The 18,271-nt window shown below is 37.1% G+C and overlaps 1 protein-coding gene across 1 annotated transcript; it reads left to right on the forward strand.

Annotated features, from left to right (window-relative positions):
- The first annotated feature begins 391 nt into the window (after window positions 1-391).
- On the forward strand, window positions 392-10,794 carry ZDBF2 (zinc finger DBF-type containing 2). Its single transcript, XM_052653293.1, has 5 exons — window positions 392-451; window positions 1,704-1,831; window positions 3,717-6,360; window positions 6,493-6,797; window positions 6,915-10,794. The coding sequence occupies exons 1-5, from the start codon at window positions 392-394 to the stop codon at window positions 10,792-10,794; spliced, it is 7,017 nt and encodes a 2,338-aa protein (XP_052509253.1).
- The last annotated feature ends 7,477 nt before the right edge of the window (window positions 10,795-18,271 follow it).

Genomic DNA, 18,271 nt, shown 5'->3' on the forward strand with positions numbered 1-18,271 from the left:
GATATATAGTACAATACACAGAATATAGCCAATATTTTATAATAACTGTAAATGGAATATAGCCTTTAAAAATTGTGAATTTTGAATTGTGCTATGTTGTACACCTGAAACTTATATTGTGCATCAAATATTCCTCAGTTTAAAAAAAAAGATAGAAAGGTCTCAGTTCATTGCAGGCTCACTGATTGGTTCAGTAGCACATGATAGCCTTTTCTATTCTCATAGTTATTAGAAATACTAGTGAGTAGGACTCAAGAATGAATTTCTGTTCTATGGTGTTATCATAGCTATCTTCTTCACGGTAGTAAGGAATTATTGTGTTTTTGTCATTTTTCTTTTCTTCCAGTTTGAGTATTCAAGGACAATAGCCATCTGACTTTGGTTTTTCAACATGCAGAACAGATCAGGATATTGCGGGTTTTGTTGTGTATTCTATAATAACCTGGAGCAGGTGAGAAGATCCTATTACTATGGTTATACCACAAAGGACCTACTCATAACTTTCCCTTCTTTTACACAATCAAATTCATTTAACAGACCATATTGAGAATCTACTAATGAGGAGATGTGGCTTGTAGGGATATGGCTATGAACAAAATCAGTTTCTTTTATTCATGAAGCTTACAGTGTGATGCACTAAGAAAATAAGCAGTCACATAAATTTAGTACATAGTATGTCAGATTGTGATAAGTGATATGAGGAAGGTAAAATAGGGAAGAAGGTGCGATTTTAGGTAGAGTGGCCAGGTGAGGTTACAGAAGTGACATTTGAGCTGAGATTTGAATGAATTGTGGGGACCAGGCTTGCTTACATCTTGGGGGTGCAGAATTTCTAGGTTAGAGGGACAGGATAGCAAGGATAGAGACCCTGAGGCAGAAGGGTAGGATTACATCCTGATCATAATTTGAAAGTCTCTTAAGTTGATAATGCATGTAACACACCTAACCTACTGAACATCACAGCTTACCTAGCCCACCCTAAAAGTACTTGGAATACTTACATCAGCCCACAGTTGAGCAAAATCATTTAATGCAAAGCCTGTTTTATAATGATTGGGTACCATGTAATTTACTGAATACTGTACTGAAAGTGAGAAACAGAATCGTTGTATGGGTCATTTACCCTTCCGTTAGAGAGACTGGTTTCCCTTTGCCTTTGAATCCCCTCCCCTGAGCACAGGTACAAACCACTTGCTTGTTTTTCTTCCCTTTTTACCCTTCCTGCCCTTCCTGTGTATCTTCCTTATAGCCATGGTTGTGCAGGAGTCCTTTTACTCATTTCCAGTTAGTTTTCAGTGAGAATTGTTTCACATGTAGATGTATTTTTGATATGTTCACGGGGAGAAGTGAGCTCCATGTCCTCTAATATTCTGCATTGATTTGCGCTCCCCTTAAAAGGTCCTCTGGAGAAGGAAATGGCAATCCACTCCAGTACTCCTGCCTGGAAAATCCCATGGATGGAGGAGCGTGGTAGGCTGCAATCCATGGGGTCGCAAAGAGTCAGACATGACTGAGCGTCTTTACTAAATGGTTTTCAGATGCGTATTTTAGAATTGCTTTATATAAAGGGTATATCAATTTATACTTTTACCGGGAGTATGATGAATCTATATTGTGATGCTCTCACTACTAATGAGTATTACCCGTTAGTATGTTTACCCATTAGAATATTTAGAAACATTCATTTTCCTTTTACTTCCCAGCATCTATCCAGTGACTATCACAGATCCTTGATCACACAGAAGAGACAACGGATGGGTGCTGCTAGTTTGATGAAACGTTTCTTGCAGGATGTACTGCAGCACCACCCATGTCATTATCAAGAAAGCAGGTAGAGTAACTGAGTGAAATAATACTAGTATATTCATGTGTGCTAAGTTGCTTCATTTGTGTCCAACTCTGTGCGACCCTGTGGACTGTAGCCCCACCAGCCTCCTCTGTCTGTGGGATTCTCCAGGCAAGAATACTGGAGGAGAGGGTTGCCATGCCCTTCTCTAGGGAATATTAGTACGTAGTTATATATTACAGTAGATGTTTGTGTTAACGTCCTAATATTTCCTAAAATGAATCTTTGAATCAGGGAATATAAAGTGAACCTTTATCTAGTAACTTATCTTTGCAGTTTAAAAATTTTTCTTAGGTTAAGTAACAAAAATCTCACTCTAAAAGATACGGACTACGCTATGCTTTTTCTAAAGAAAAGTCAGGCCAGTGAATATGTATCATCAAGGATGTCACAGGATTAAGCAGGGTAAAAAGGTGGGAACAAACATAACTTTAACAAGATTACCAAAAGTTGGTGATAGTAGCTAAGCAAGGATAGTCAAGGTAAAAATTAATTGCACATTAATGGAACGATTTGCTAACTCTATGCTACTCTGTAAAACAGAATTGATTATTTTTATAATTTGTCAGTATCTTGATAGCTTACTTTTTATTAATATATTTTGATTGTTTTAATAAAAAGAAATGTTTTGATAACATCTTAAAAAGTTAATGTCCTATGTTGAAGAAGAACTTTGGTAGAAAATCAGATTATGTACTCTGATGAGTTTGCTGCTACAGCTGTATAAGATAAAGCAATATAGATCATTAGCACACCTGTACAGTATTAGTTGACTTTAGTCCTAGCAGCAGAATAAAGGATAAACTTCTTGCACACTTGGCAAGTCACCAACCTAAAACTTAGCAAATGACGAAAAAGTTATGATGGGGAAAAGTTAGGAAAAAATATTTGTTTTCTTAGCTGGTGGAAAGATGGAATTAACCTATCTTGAGGTCAGTATAAACTACCAGTTTATAGTGTATATAAGCAATGCTTCAACAAACATATTTGTACATCCAGCTCTTTCTGTGGAGTAGACTTCTAGACTGTGAACTTTTGGGCTAAAGTTTATGGACATTAAAATATTTTTATTTTTTAACTTTGCATTTTAGAATAATTTCAGACTTAAAAAATTTAGTTGCAAAATGTTTCTTGTGTAACATTCACCTAGCTTTCCCAAATGTTAAATCTAAAATAACTGCAGTGGACTTCCCTAGTGATAGTGGATAGGAATCTGCCTGCCAGTGCGAGGGTCATGGGTTTGATCCTTGATCCGGGAAGATTCCACACGCCATGGAGCAACTAATCCTGTGTGCCGCAACTAGGGCCTATGAGCCGCAGCTACTGATGCCCGCGGGTCTAGAGTCTATGCTCTACAGCAAGAGACGCCAGCGCAATGAGAAGCCCGTGCCCCTCAAGGAGGAGTAGCCCTGTTCCCCGAAACTAGAGAAAGGCTGCACGCTAGCCAGGAAGACCCAGTGCAGCCAAAAATAAATAAAAATAAAGTAACCACCCACTTGATCATGGTGTATGATCCATTAATGAATTGTTGGATTTGATTTGCTAATATTTTGTTGAGCGTTTTTATGTCTGTGTATCAATACATAAGTGATACTGACCTGTAATTTTTTCTTTGTGTGTGATATCTTTGTTTGGTATAGCATTAGGGTGATGCTGGTTTCATAGAATCCTTTGGGGTTTCCAACTTGTTTGATTTTATGATTTACCTTCCTTTCTGTCCTTAGCCAGATGTTACAAAATTAATTTATTTTGAAACTCTTTGTTCTAGGAATCCGGCCCAGGACAGAAAGAACATAGCATTTATTATGCGTTGAAAAATCTTAAATGGATGTCAAAATAGTTTAATGGAATTTTCCCCCTTATTTTTTAGATCAGTGCAAAATGAGAGACTTCATATGACTGCTGTGTCACCTTCAGAAGTGGTTCCTAATGATGATTTTAGTCCTGAAATAAAGACTGAGGATGTTGCTGGAGTCAGAGAAGAGATATCTACCAAGGCATCTGAACCCGTTGAAAAGTTGTATTCTAGGCCTCAGGGATATATGCATAGTGTTTCAGATAGACCATCAGTTATTCAAAAACTGGAGAAAGGACAACAGCATCCCTTGGAGTTCATTCATAAAATTGGGAGCAGTATGAAAGAGTTTAATCCAGTTGGTATCGGTCACAGTACAAATAATAGACAAAGTGTAATATGTTCATCAGTGATTTCTAATGCTCCTGTTAGTTGTTTACCTGAAAGTTCTGATGAAAGACCAGTTACAACTGACACTACTACTGGTTTATCACTTGGAGTCCATTTGGATTTAGTTAACAAATGTGACCCAAACAAAGCTGACAAGTACCTTAAACAGCTAAACAAGGGCTCTAGAAACCCTATGCTACCGTCCCATCCAGAAACTTCTTCAGTTCCATATCAGAAATCTAAAGAGTTAAACAGAAAGTCTTTATGTACAAATTCAGATAAGTTGACCTTACAGGAAGATGTAAATTCTCAGACTAAAGCATTGTCAACTGGCTTTAAAGTCCATGAATTTGTGGGTACTGAAAACTCTTTAAAATTGGAATCTCTTTCTAAATTTGCAGTAAATCCAGTAGTCAACCTGAGTAAAACTGACATGCCTTCTAATATAGGAATCTTTGAAGATGACATTCCAAAGCACCATGAGAAATTCTTTCCTAATATGGATCATAACCAAGAAGGAAAGCATTTGGTTTTTAACAAGTCAGCCTTTTTGGAACAGAAGGTCGCAGTGAGTTCTGAAATGAAGTTTGCTGGTGGCTCTCTTCAGTCAGCATCTGATCACTGTGAAGAGGCTGAACCAGACCTTTGGAAGGGGGAGCAAACTGACCAAGAAGATAAGAACTGTGAATCAAGAGATTCTGAAGTAAGTTTTGATGGCAGTTCCTCTTTTTATCCACTGATGGACCAATCCAAAGTGACTGTTGAAGAAATAAAGCTTTCAAAGGAAGTACATACTGATTTGCAATATAAGAATAATATATCTTATAGTTCTGAAATAAGCTCTAATTGTGATGACTCCCTTCAGTTGACTACCAGCAGAACTCAAGTGAAAGAGGAAAGTGTTCAGAAGGTAATGCGTATTAGGCTGGTTGATGAAAGCTATGAATCCAGTGATTCTGAGATGAATTTTGATTGTGATGTCTCACTTAAGTCAACTGATGACTGCCGCCAACAGCCTGAGAAAGAAGTAAACCTTCCTAAGGGGGTGCTCGTTGGCTTGGTTGATATGAACTATGGATCTAGTAGCTCTGAAGTAAGTGCTGATTCTGTTTCCTCCCTTCAGTCAATGCCTGGCCAATTCCCAGTGACTGTCACAGAAACAGAATTTCAGAAGAAGGTTCAGATCAGCTTGGTTGATAAGAACTATGGATCGAGTTGTTCTGAAACAAGTTTTGATTGTGATGTTTCTCTTCAGTCAGTCTTCGACCATCCTCACATGGCTGTCAGTGAAAGAAACCTGGAGGATAGGCCTGTCTCCCTAAAAGATAGGAATTATAAACCCAGGAGTGCTAAAGCATATCTTGATTGTGATGTCTCTCTTGAGACCGTGTCTGATGAACCTCAGAAGGATGTTGAAAATATTAATCTTCGGAAAGAAAAGAATGGCCTTGGGGATATGAACTGTGAATTTCATGGTCCTGAGATAAAGTATCATCTGATGAAAACAGATCCTCAGTTAGTGCCTGCCCAATCCCAAGTAGCAGTTAAAGAGGTAAATGCTCAGAAAGTAGCTCCTGACCTGGAGAACAAGAGTGTTAAGTCTAGCATTTCTGATCTCAGTTTTGATTCTCACCCTATAGGTGCTTGTGGTGAAATGAATCTGAAAGCATTAAATGTTGACATGGAAGTTAAGAGCTCTGGATGCTCCAGTTTTGAGTCCACTTTTGACTCTGATTCTTCTTTTATGTCGGTTTCTGAGTATCCTGAGCTGGATGTTGAAGAAATAAGTAAGAAGCATGTTAACCTGGAAAATGAGAGCTTTGAATCAATTAGTTTGGAAAGAACTTTTTATTCTGATAGTCCTCTTCACCCAGTAGTTGACCAATCTCAAGTAACTGTTTATGAGGAGGATCCTGTTGATCTGGAAAATAAGAGTAGTGAATCTTGTGTTTCTGAAATAACTTTTGATTCGGATGTGCCTCTTCATTCAGGGACTTATCAACCTGAAGTAGTGGTTAAAGAAACATTCATTCAGAAAGAAGTGTGTACACACTTAGGAGAGAAAGATGATGCACCCACCGGTTCTGAAATAAGTTTGGCTTCTTATATCCCTTTTCACTCAGTGATTAAGCAGCCAGAAGAAGCTGTTAAAAACCTAAATCCTCAAAAAGAAGAGTGGGTACACTTAGAAAATAAGGAAAATGAATCTAGTGATTCTGAAATTTTTGATTACGATATTTTTCGTTCAATGACTGGACATTCTGAATATCCTGTTAAAGAAAGAAACCTTCAGAAAGGGGAGAATATACACTTAGAAAATAAGGATAATGTACCTATTGTTTCTGAAAGCAGTTTGAAATCTGGTAGTACTTTTCATTTAGTGTCTGGTCATCTTTCCATAGCTATTAAAGAAATAAACCAAAAAGAAGAACACATAAATTTAACAGATAAGAGTATTGAGTTAAAAGTTTCTGAAACAAGTTTGGATACTGATATCCCTGTTCAGTCAGTGACTCACAAACCGGAACTGATTGTGAAAGAACTAGGGCTTCAAAAAGAAAAGCATGCGAAGTTAAAAGGTCAAAGTGCTGAATATAGTGGTTCTGAAATAAGTTTAGATTCTGATTATTCAATGACTGAACCTCAAATAACTGTTAAAGAAAAAAGTGCTCAGAAAGAAGAACATGTTGTTCTAGAGAACAAGAGTGATAAATATAGTAGTTCTGAAATAATTTTGGACTCTGATGTCCCTCTTCAGCCAATGAATGAAAAACCTCAAACAACTGTTTTGAAGGAGGACCATGTTGACCCAGAAGATGAAAGTACTGGACCCAGAGGCTTTGAAAAACTACTGAATACTAATAACCTTCTTCATTTAGTCATTGACCAACCTCAACTAGCCCTTTTGAAGGAAAAACATGTTCATTTGGAAGATACAAACAATGAATCTAGTGATGGTAAAATAGATTTTGATTCTGCTGACCCTCTTCAGCCATTGACCAAACAATTTCAGGAAGTGGTTGAAGAAACAAACGAGCAGAAAGAAGAGGATACGAGCCTGAAGAATAAGGTTGATGAACCTAATGATTGTAAATTAATACATAATTCTGATGTGTCCCTTCCAGCTGTGTCCAGTCAACCTAAAGTGGCTGTTAAACGAATAAACCTCAAGAATGAAAATCATGTGTACTTGAAAGATAAGAACAGGCAAGATAGTGGTTTTGCGATGAGTTTGAATTCTGATCTCACGGATCAGTCAGTAGTTGATCATCCTCAGATAACTATTTTGGAGCAAAAGCATACTGAACTAGAAGATAAGCACAATCAATCTTGTGGTTCTGAAATAAACGTTAATTCTGATGACCCCCTTCAATCAGTGGCCAACCAGCTTAGACAAACTGTTAAAGAAATAAGCCCTTGGAGGGATGAAGTTGACATGGAAGATAAGAGAGACGAACCTAAGCAGTTTGAAATTGAATCTGACTCTGATGTCCGTGTTCAGTCAGTGGCTGGCCAAACTGAAGTTGTTATGGAGGTAAACCTTCTGAAGGAGCATGTTGACTTGGAAGATAAGGTTGTCAAACCTAGTGATTCAAAAATAAACTTTGTTTCTGATGAAGCTTTTCAGTGTGTGGCTAATGAAGTTCAAGAGGCTGTTACAGAAATGAATCTTCTGAGGGAGGGACCTGTTTGTCTGAGTGCTAAGAGCTATGGACCTAATGATTCTGAAATCATTTTTGCTTCAAATACCCCTCTCCAATCAGTGGTTGAGCCACACCACGATTTGGAAGAGCAACAAGCCAATTTGGAAGATAAAAGCAATGATCCTTGTGGTCCTAAGATAAATTTTGTTTCTGAATATCCTCTTCAGTCAGTGACTGGCCAGCTTCAAAGAAAAGCTGTTAAAAAAATAGGTCTTTGGGAGGAAGGCCATATTTACCTGGAAGATAAGAGATACAAACTAGGTGATTTTGAAGTAAGTTATGATTCTGATGTTGACTTTGTAGCTGGTCATTCTGCTGTGGCTGTCAAAGAAATAAACTTGCAAGAGGAGGATCAGAATAACCTAGAAAATAAGAACTGTGAACTTAGTGTTTCTGAAATAAAATGTGATTCTGGTGTTCATCTTCAGTTAGGAGTTGCCCAACCTCAGGTGGTTTGCAAAGAAATAAACCTTCAGATGGAAAAGTACCTTGGCATGCAAGAGGTTAGTGAACCTAGGGATTCTGAAATAATGTGTGATTCTGATGTTCCTCTTCAAATAGTGATAAATGAAGAGTCAGACAGAGAAACAGATAAGATGCTGTTTGTGGACCTGACAGCAAGTGATAATGACTGTGAAGTGATTTCAGATTCTGATGTCCCTTTTCAGCCAGTGATTGATTCACCTCAAAGGACTGTCAAAGAAATCAGCTGTATAAATGCGGAAAGTTTTGACCTAGATGAGAACTGTGACTCTTGTGATTCTGACCTAAGATATGTTTGTGAAGCCTCTCCTCAATCAGTGACAAACCATTCCAGAAAGGTCTTCAAAGTAGTAAAGCAGAAGCAAGACTATATTATTCTGGAAGAGACAAGCTGTGAGCCTTATGTTTCTGAACTGAGTTTTCAAATTGATTCCTCTCATCAGTCCATGACTTACCAGTCGCAAAAATCTGAAAAAAAAAAGGCAAAATATAGTGACCGCAAAGATAAGAGCTGTCAATATAGTGGTCCTAAAAGAAACTTTGAACAAGAGGAGACTTCTCAGCCAGTAACTCAGCAACAGCAGAAGGTTGACAAAGGAGTCAGCCTTTGGAAAGATGTAGAAAATATTGGCCTAAAAGATAAGAACTGTGAATCTGGTGTTTCTGCAACGGATTGTAATGCATCTCCTGGATTGGTGATCCATCAAATGCCTGATCAAGAAAACCTTTTGAAGTTAAAACATACTGATCTAGAAAGTATGAGCTATGAACCTTGTGGTTCTGGGATGAATTTTCAACGTGATCCTTCTCTCCAGTCTGTCAATGACTGGCCTCAAGAAGCTGTTAATAAGATCAACCTATTTACGAAGATGTCTTTTGACCAGAGAAAAATAAACGATAATAATTCCCATTCAGACTCTGTTCCCATGATTGATTCTATAAGAAACTTGGCAAAAGCAAAGGAGGTCATAGAAGATGATCTTCATGAACTACTTCCTGAAGACTTGCCTCCTGTCCCTCCTTCATTTGTGGGGAAAGCGCAGTCTCAGATAATGAAAGAAGATGATGTGCAAATGAGTGCTCTTGTGAAGGAATTCAAGAAAGATCATTTCTACTGTTACTTTGTTAGTGACTGTGAGATGAGAAAAATGAAAAAAAAAATTTTGAATGAAGAAAAAAAGATGACCTGGACTGACCTCAATCAGAATACTACATCAATTCAAGTTCTGTCAGATTGTGATGATAATGCGGGTGGTATTTCAGATATTGATGACTTTTCAGTGGCTTTAGACAAACCTAACCATTATCCTTCAACAGGAAGGAATCATGACCAAACGTGGCAAGTTGCCTCTCAAGGCCAGGCTGTAAAAGTTAGCCATAGAACTCAAACCAGTCTCACAAGTCAGCCAGGGACAAAAAGAAGAATTAGTGGACAAGAGAAAGACTCTCCAGTAAGGAAGTGTTTACTTTTACAAAACAACAGGAAAACAAGAGAGAAAGTTAAAAAAAATGAATTTCCTGAATCATATATTAGTGTTTTGAAGCCTTTGCAAGGAAATACCTTAATTTATATTCTTTCTTCAAATATTAAGTTGAAGAAAGGTGAATCCAACAGCTTCTCTAAAAGGAGGCACTGTAGTAGAAATAATTGGGATATTAACATACAGTACAAATTTAACCAGAGTTCCTTTAATTGTTATGACCCATTGAATAAGAAAATTGTAATTGATCCTCCTCTGAACATAGAAGTACCAGGGTCTGACAGGAATAATTGTGTTGAAATGCATGTTAGCCCCTTAAATTCTAATGCAGAAGATAATGATCCTTATGTACAAAGCTCTGCTTCAGTACCTTTTATGACAGTGTCAGTAGGACATGAACTAAAGTCACGGCAGGAGGCCAGTGAATCTTCTGTGTTTCCAGAAAAATCAAAGATTTTTAGTTCTAGTGAAATTTCAAAGGAAAGTAATTTCCAGTCAACTTTTTCAAGTCGTGATGTTGCCAAAACTTCATCAAAATCATTTAGAAAAAAGTTTTTGAAAAGTAAAAGCAAAAATCAGAGAAAGAAGGTATCAACAAATAATAAGCCAGATTCTCCCAAAAAAGGTTGTAGATCAGTTATTCCCCAGCAAAATATCAGAATTGCTTCAGAAAAACGGTCGATTTGGATTCAGAGCAAACTAAGTGATATAATTAAAAAGTATATTCCAAAATACTCAGTTTTTTTGCGTCACAAATATCAGCCCAGGAGCACTTTTGTTAGGACCCATATTAAGAAGAAAAAACCTAATGTTAGTAGGTTAAAGAGGGCAAAGAAACCAGCTAATATGCTTTCAAACTCCTCAGTTCTGTCAGCAGGAGCTGAAGAGCAGTCACGAGCTATAGCAGGCTCTTCTAAGCAACGTGTGCAGACGTCTTCCAGCGTTGCACGAAGTAAGAAGAATGGCAATAAAAAACACCCTAGAAAACAACAGAGAAAGCCGTGTAAACCTATTAGGACATATGATTTGAGAAGTTTGTTTTCTGGTGTACCGTATTCGGACAGAGTGAAGACTCGATCCTCTAATAACAAATGATGAGGTCATGAAGTGAACTAGAGGTGTTTCTGTTAAGGGCTGGTTGAAGATTCAGTGCTTCAGTTGAAGGTACATTTGGTACCTAGTGTACTACCTAGTTTACATAGCTTTCTTAACTTTGGTGGAAAAAATGAACCTTCAACTATTTTGCTATAGCCTTATTTTTCAGGGCTTTTAATATTCGTTTAAAATTAGTGTTAGGGTCTTTTTTTTTTTTTTTAAATGCCCTTTGTCCCTTTGTTGTGGAAGAGCTTCATCTTAATTTATATTACATAATTTAGCACAATATATATACCATTTTCTACCTTCAGTCATGCCCCATTTATTTTTTATGATTGTGTCTCATGTCAGCAGCTTAAAATATTGCAAGAATGAATGTGGCAAACATAAAATGCTCTCTTATTATTTACTTTTTAAAAATTGGAACAGATGAAGTTCCAAGGTAGTTATGTAGTTATTTTCTGTGTGTTTCAAAGTAGTGTTGTCAATGTCATATTCTAACTGGGTAGTTAAAAAGAAGAAGTTCTAATAGATTATCTCAGCTTCTGAGTGGGATTAACCTAAATAATCACACACAAAATACAATTTATCTTTCTTTCAAAAGCATTACAGAGAATGAGATTTCATTTTTAATCCAGTTTTTAAAAAACTGCTTGGTAATTTAAATACATAACAGACTCCTGTTTCACTTAAACTGTATCTGCAGGCCTTCAACTTTCTTCACTGAGACACATGCATATTGTATATATACAATATCTGTAGGTTTTTCTTTAGCATTACTAGATCTTAAGGGGAAAATGATCTTGCCAGTGTGATTATGCTTTTCTACCAGCTTCCCTGGTGGCTCAAGCGGTAAAGAATCCGCCTGCAATGCAGGAGACCCAGGCTCGATCCCTGGGTGGGGAAGAGTCCCTGGAGAAGGAAATGGCAATCCACTCCAGTATTCTTTCCTGGAGAATTCCATGGACAGAGAAGCCTGGCGGGCTGCAGTCCATGGGGTCACAAGAGTTGAACACAGCTTAGCAACTAAACCACCACCACCAATGAAACTGATAACCTAAGTGGAGCCCCATTTCGCTAGTGAAAAGCTGTATTTGTACATTGGTTTGGCCTTCTTTCAACTTGCTAACTGATTTTAATAGTTCAAATGAAAGATGTCAAGATATGCAGTTTAGGTCTGACGTACTCAAAAGATCTTCAGATCTTTTATTCAGGGACACTGGTTGTGCTGGTACAGGTTCATTTGGTTATTCTGCTAAGTCAAGGAAACTGGATCCTTTTCTGTCATTGATACCAAAAGGGAAACATGAATTTCAGCTTCTATATTGTATAAACCATATTTAATTGAAACGATCAGTGTACCATGTTTTCAGAAATAAAAATGTGTTACTTCAGAATTAGGTACAGTGTAACAGTTGGTTTCTAAATGTAGCTTTATTTCAGGTGCCATTATTTAGCCTGTGGGTATGTTATGGTGTTACGTTGTATCTTTTAGTTCTGTTCAGTTGCTCAGTTGTATCTGACTCTTTGTGACCCCAGCACGCCAGGCTTTCCTGTCCATCACCAATATCCGGAGCTTACTCAAGCTCATGTCCATCGAGTTGATGATGCCATCCAACAATGTCATCCTCTGTCCTCCCCTTCACCTCCCGCCTTCAATCTTTCCCAGCATCAGGATCTTTTCCATTAAGTCAGTTCTTCACATTAGGTGGCCAGAGTATTCCAGTTTCAGCTTCAGCATCAGTCCTTCCAATGACTATTCATGACTGATTTCTTTTAGGATGGACTGGTTGGATCTCCTTTCAGTCCAAGGGACTCTCAAGAGTCTTCTCCAACACCACAGTTCAAAAGCATCAATTCTTCAGCGCTCATCTTTATAGTCCAGTTCTCACATCCATGCATGACTGTTGGAAAAACAATACCTTTGACTAGACGGACCTTTGTCGACAGAGTAATGTCTCTGCTTTTTAATATGCTGTCTAGGTTGGTCATAGCTTTTCTTCCAAGGAGCAACCATCTTTTAATTTCATGGCTGCAGTCACCATCTGCAGTGATTTTGGAGCCCCCTAAAATAGTCTCTCACTGTTTCCATTGTTTTCCTATCTATTTGCCATGAAGTGATGGGACAAGATGCCATGATCTTAGTTTTCTGAATGTTGAGCTTTAAGCCAACTTTTTCACTCTCCTCTTTCACTTTCATCAAGAGGCTCTTTAGTTCTTTGCTTTCTGCCAGAAGGGTGGTGTCATCTGCATATCTGAGGTTATTTCTCCCAGCACTCTTGATTCCAGCTTGTGCTTCATCCAGCCTGCCATTTCTCATGATGTACTCTGCATATTAGTTAAATAAGCAGGGTGACAATATACAGCCTTAACATATTCTTTTCCTGATTTGGAACCAGTCTGTTGTTCCGTGTCCAGTTCTAACTGCTGCTTCTTGACCTGCATACAGATTTCTCAGGAGGCAGGTCAGGTGGTCTGGTATTCCCATCTCTTTGAGAATTTTCCACAGTTGTTGTGATCCATACAAAGGCTTTGGTGTAGTCAAAGTAGATGTTTTTCTGGAACTCTCTTGCTTATTCTATCAACGGATGTTGGCAATTTGATTTCTGGTTCCTCTGTCTTTTCTAAATCCAGCTTGAACATCTGGAAGTTCACAGTTCATGTGCTGTTGAAGTGTGGCTTGGAGAATTTTGAGCATTACTTTGCTAACATGTGAGATGAGTGCAATTGTGCAGTAGTTGTACATTCTGGCATTGCCTTTCTTAGGGATTGGAATGAAAACTGACCTTTTCCAGTTCTGTGGCCACTGGTGAGTTTTCCAAATAATTTCTTTACTTCTAACTTTAAAGCAGTAATTTGGTTTTAAGATGGACAGATGTTTTTATTTTTAGTTGCAGAGCAACTTCAACTTACCCTATATTCAAATATTTTATTTTCTTAAAATATCACTGTCAGCTGCTAATTTGGAATAATCCTCCAATTTTAATTTAGAAAGAAAACTGTCCTACTGATTAGGAAGTAAATAAGCAATTAATTCATAAAAATATTCTACTTGTGGTTATTGGTGTCTTTTTTCCCTATGAAGTAGACATGTAATTCTCTTGAGTACTGTTAATAGACATTCTGCAAGCTTTTAGTGTCAGTTTAAAAGCAAGAGATCATATGGAAAAAAATGTACCATGTAATTGTGATGTATCATATCGTCTGTGATTACATCATGCAGAGGGGAAAGTTCTTATAATTCAACTGACCAAAAACTTGAAGAAAATTTACTACCATTTTCACATTGGAAACTCTTCTAAGTACTTTTTTTTTTCCCTAAGAAAAGGTTTATATCTAAAGTTTAAAGTATAAAATAGTCCTGATGATTTTAAAAAGCATTTTGAAATGTTTACTAAGTTCCTGTAGTCATTGTTATTTTAGACAGGCTTGAAATCTTGAAATTGTAAATGTTATAATTTAAACTAAGTAGTGAATAACTTTCAGAGTTTGGTAGGACACAAGTGTGTCCCTTTGTCAAAATTTGTTTGGGCTTAATTTATATATTAGATAAAAATTGGATTTTTCTGTGTGTGTATTCAAGTATGCATTAAATTCTTTTAATAGTAAAAAATCAAGTGATTGCCATAGTCAGTGTTTTATTAATCTTGCCTTGCTCAGTATCTTGCATAAATGTTTATTATAATTATTCCAAATTTTGTAGTATGTAGACAGTGTGTAAAGTGTGTTTTGGACTTGTGTGTTTAAATTTTTGTGTAACTCAGGCTCTGACTGACATGATTTTGCTAAAGAGAAACTATATTTAAATACTCAAATGATTATATATTTCCATGTAAAATGAATGTGAAGAGTAATGTATTTTTTATAATGCAATTTAAAGAGTAAATTTGTTTTCAAAGTTAACACGATAAAATTTTTCAAATATTGAAATTTGCCTCTATTTTCTCTTCACGTTAGGAACTTTATCTGGGAATACTTAAGAAATGATAGAATAAGGAAAACAGAAGTTCATTTTATAAATCGTCATACAGATAATATAGGGGAGTATAAATGTTGATGCCGGTGAGAAAATAATTTAACCAAAGATACGTAGGCTATCTTTGATGAAGTAGCTGTTTCAAAGGATTAAAATTAAACAACTTTTCCTTTGTCTGGTGGAGTGGTGAGTTAGCAGTTTTTCACTTTGTATACCTGTATGGAAAGAGTCCGTGAACAGATTGAGTTCAGGAGGCAGTACCTGTATCATTATTTGGCACCTACTGGAAGAGAACTTGGTGCCTCCAATACCATAGCGCTGTTTTAAAGAATGAGAAAACGTGGAAGAGCGTACGTATCTGTCAGTGCCTTTCTCACCAGTATTGGCTTCTAGAGTTTTGGTTCAGGATTATATTGGATTATATAAGGAGAAGTCTCTCTTATATATGTCTCTTAAATAAGAGACTTCTCCTTATATAAAAATGTTAATAAAGTAAAAATGTTAGTTGAAGCTAATTTTCAATAAAGGACTTTTATGTATAGAAAAAATGTGGAAAACTGTGAAAAATCATGTAATTAAAAAAATAGGAAATTACCCATCAAAATGTCAAGAAGGTGAAAGGCTGAGGAAGAGTCTCAACATTTCCTTATACTTCACTGAGACCGCAAATATTAGGGAAATAACAGTATATTTAATAATTTTCATGTGTTCTTGTACTTGATTGTACATATTTTAAAAGTTCTCCTGAAGTCTTTTAAATTATTTACCTTGATTAGGGTGAACTATACTTAATGCTGAATCTTTAAAGTATGAGCTTGTACTTTTCTCTATGTTTACCATTTATTACATGCATTTTTTTTACATGCATTTTTAAGCTGGACATGTGTATGTACATGTTGAGCCCCTATGTACCAGACATTGTTTTAGACTTTTGACCTGTGTTGTCTCCTTTGATCTTCAAAGGGCCCTTTTGAGCTAGGAACTGTAATTGTGACTAAATAGCCAATGAGAAAATTAAGGCACTGAGCTTCAGTTTGGCGATTTTAAAGATGAGTTGTTTTCTATAATCAAATGAGGGTTACAAATAATCCCCATTCCCTTCCTCATCCCCAATTTCAGGCCGCCCCTAATATATTGTCTGTCTTTATAGTTTAGCTTTTTCTGGACTTTTCATATAAAGGGCACCATATAATGTGTTGTGTTTTGTGTCTGACTTTTTTTCATTTCCTGTAATGTTTTTGAGGGTTATTCATATAGCATGTAACAGTATTTGTTCTTTTTTAAATTGCTGAGTAGTATTTATAATTAATTTTTGATAAAAATGGTAACAGAACACTGATCTTCTGATGACAAATATGATAAAAGCTATTAGGTGTGAGGTTAGATGTTTATGTGTCATATACCTGTTACCCTTGATTACTACCCTAGATCCACAATCAACTGGATATCTGCCTTTGTGAGTGCTCTTATTCCATACTTGAATGCTTTATACTTCCTCTGTTTTTGACTCTTATTTTCTTTACTGCCCTTCTTGGCATTCTTTTCATTGTGCTTTGTGAATTCTCATTTTCAGTGTCAACACATTACTTTCATTATGAATTCCTTGCAAGTAACTAAACTGAGACTCATATCCAAGTTGCCCATTTTCCTAATCTTACATGTACGATAAAGCCAGGAAGTGTTGATAATGGTACCAGTCATAGTGAAAGTTCTTGTTTAAAATGACTGTCCTACAGGGACTTCCCTGCCGGTCCGATGGTGAAGACTTCATCCTTCCACTAGAGGGGGTCTGGGTTTGATTCCCTAGTCAGGGAACTAAGATTCTGCATGTTGCTTGGTGCAGCCAAAAAAGAAAAAAATTACTCTCCTACATAACCACAGTGTACCTCATCAAAATCAGGAAACTAACATTGATATGATTATTACCCTCTACTCGACCGGTCTCACTTGGATTTTACAGACTGCTCCAACGCATCCTCTATAGGTCCAGGATTTAATTCAGGATCACACATTGTCATGATTCTAGTTTCCTTCAATATGGAACAGTTCCTCAGCCTTTCTTTGTATTTTATAACTTGACATTTTGAAGTGTACAAATTTCTTTGTGGAATGTCCCTTAGTTTGAGTTTGTGCAGTGTTTCTTTATAATGCTTTTTCTGTGGGTGGTGGGGTGGGGCAGAAAATCTGTGGACTTCTCAGTGTATTAGAACAAAAGTCATGTGATGTCAATATGAATAAATGTGATGATTGAAAATATCTAATTTTTGTTTTTATTTTATAGTAAAAGCGTTTAATAATCTGAAATGGGGGCTCTCATATAAAGTAAATTATCGACAGTGGAAATAGTATCAGACTTTATTTTTTTGGGCTCCAAAATCACTGCAGATGGTGACTGCAGCCATGAAATTAAAAGACGCTTGCTCCTTGGAAGAAAAGTTATGACCAACCTAGATAGCATATTCAAAAGCAGAGACATTACTTTGCCAACAAAGGTCCGTCTAGTCAAGGCTATGGTTTTTCCAGTAGTCATGTATGGATGTGAGAGTTGGACTGTGAAGAAAGCTGAGCGCCGAAGAATTGATGCTTTTGAACTATGGTGTTGGAGAAGACTCTTGAGAGTCCCTTGGACTGCAAGAAGATCCAACCAGTCCATTCTAAAGGAGATCAACCGTCGGTGTTCTTTGGAAGGAATGATGCTAAAGCTGAAACTCCAGTACTTTGGCCACCTCATGTGAAGAGCTGACTCATTGGAAAAGACTCTGATGCTGGGAGGGATTGGGGACAGGAGGAAAAGGGGACGACAGAGGATGAGATGGCTAGATGGCATCACCGACTCGATGGATGTGAGTTTGAGCGAACTCCGGGAGTTGTTGATGGACAGGGAGGCCTGGCGTACTGTGATTCATGGGGTCGCAAGGAGTCAGACACGACTGAGCGACTGAACTGAACTGAACTGATGTGCCTAGCCCTATGGTGGGTGCCCAGGATCCAGACATCAATTAAACAGGTCTCTAGTTGATCACTTTCGTTACTGATATGAATGAAAGACAATTTCTGTAGTGGTAAGTCAGTGGAATTGCAACATAATTCTTAGGCTTTCGAAAGATCATTAAAAAACCCTGTGTTAGATCAAGATAGTGCTCTTTGGCATTAAAGAATTCGCCAACTTTCTACATTGGGGCCCATTGCAAAGCATTTCTCATGATTATATTGGAATGATTGTTTTCTATATTTGCATTATTATGAATAGTCTCTCCTGTGTTGGTTGATGCCCCAGGATGAAGTGTTATTTATATAGATTCACTTAGTTACCCATCTTATCACAGCACAAAAATGACTTCCTAAGGAAAAGTTTATATTTTCATCAGATGTTTATTTGAAAATATTCTAATTGAGGTATAAGATGATTTACAATATTATGTTAGTTCAGTTCAGTTCAGTCGCTCAGTGGTGTCCAACTCTTTGTGACCCCATGAACCGCGGCATGCCAGGCCTCCCTGT

The sequence above is a fragment of the Budorcas taxicolor genome, chromosome 2 (genome assembly GCF_023091745.1).
Source record: "Budorcas taxicolor isolate Tak-1 chromosome 2, Takin1.1, whole genome shotgun sequence".
Classification (NCBI taxonomy): domain Eukaryota; kingdom Metazoa; phylum Chordata; class Mammalia; order Artiodactyla; family Bovidae; genus Budorcas; species Budorcas taxicolor.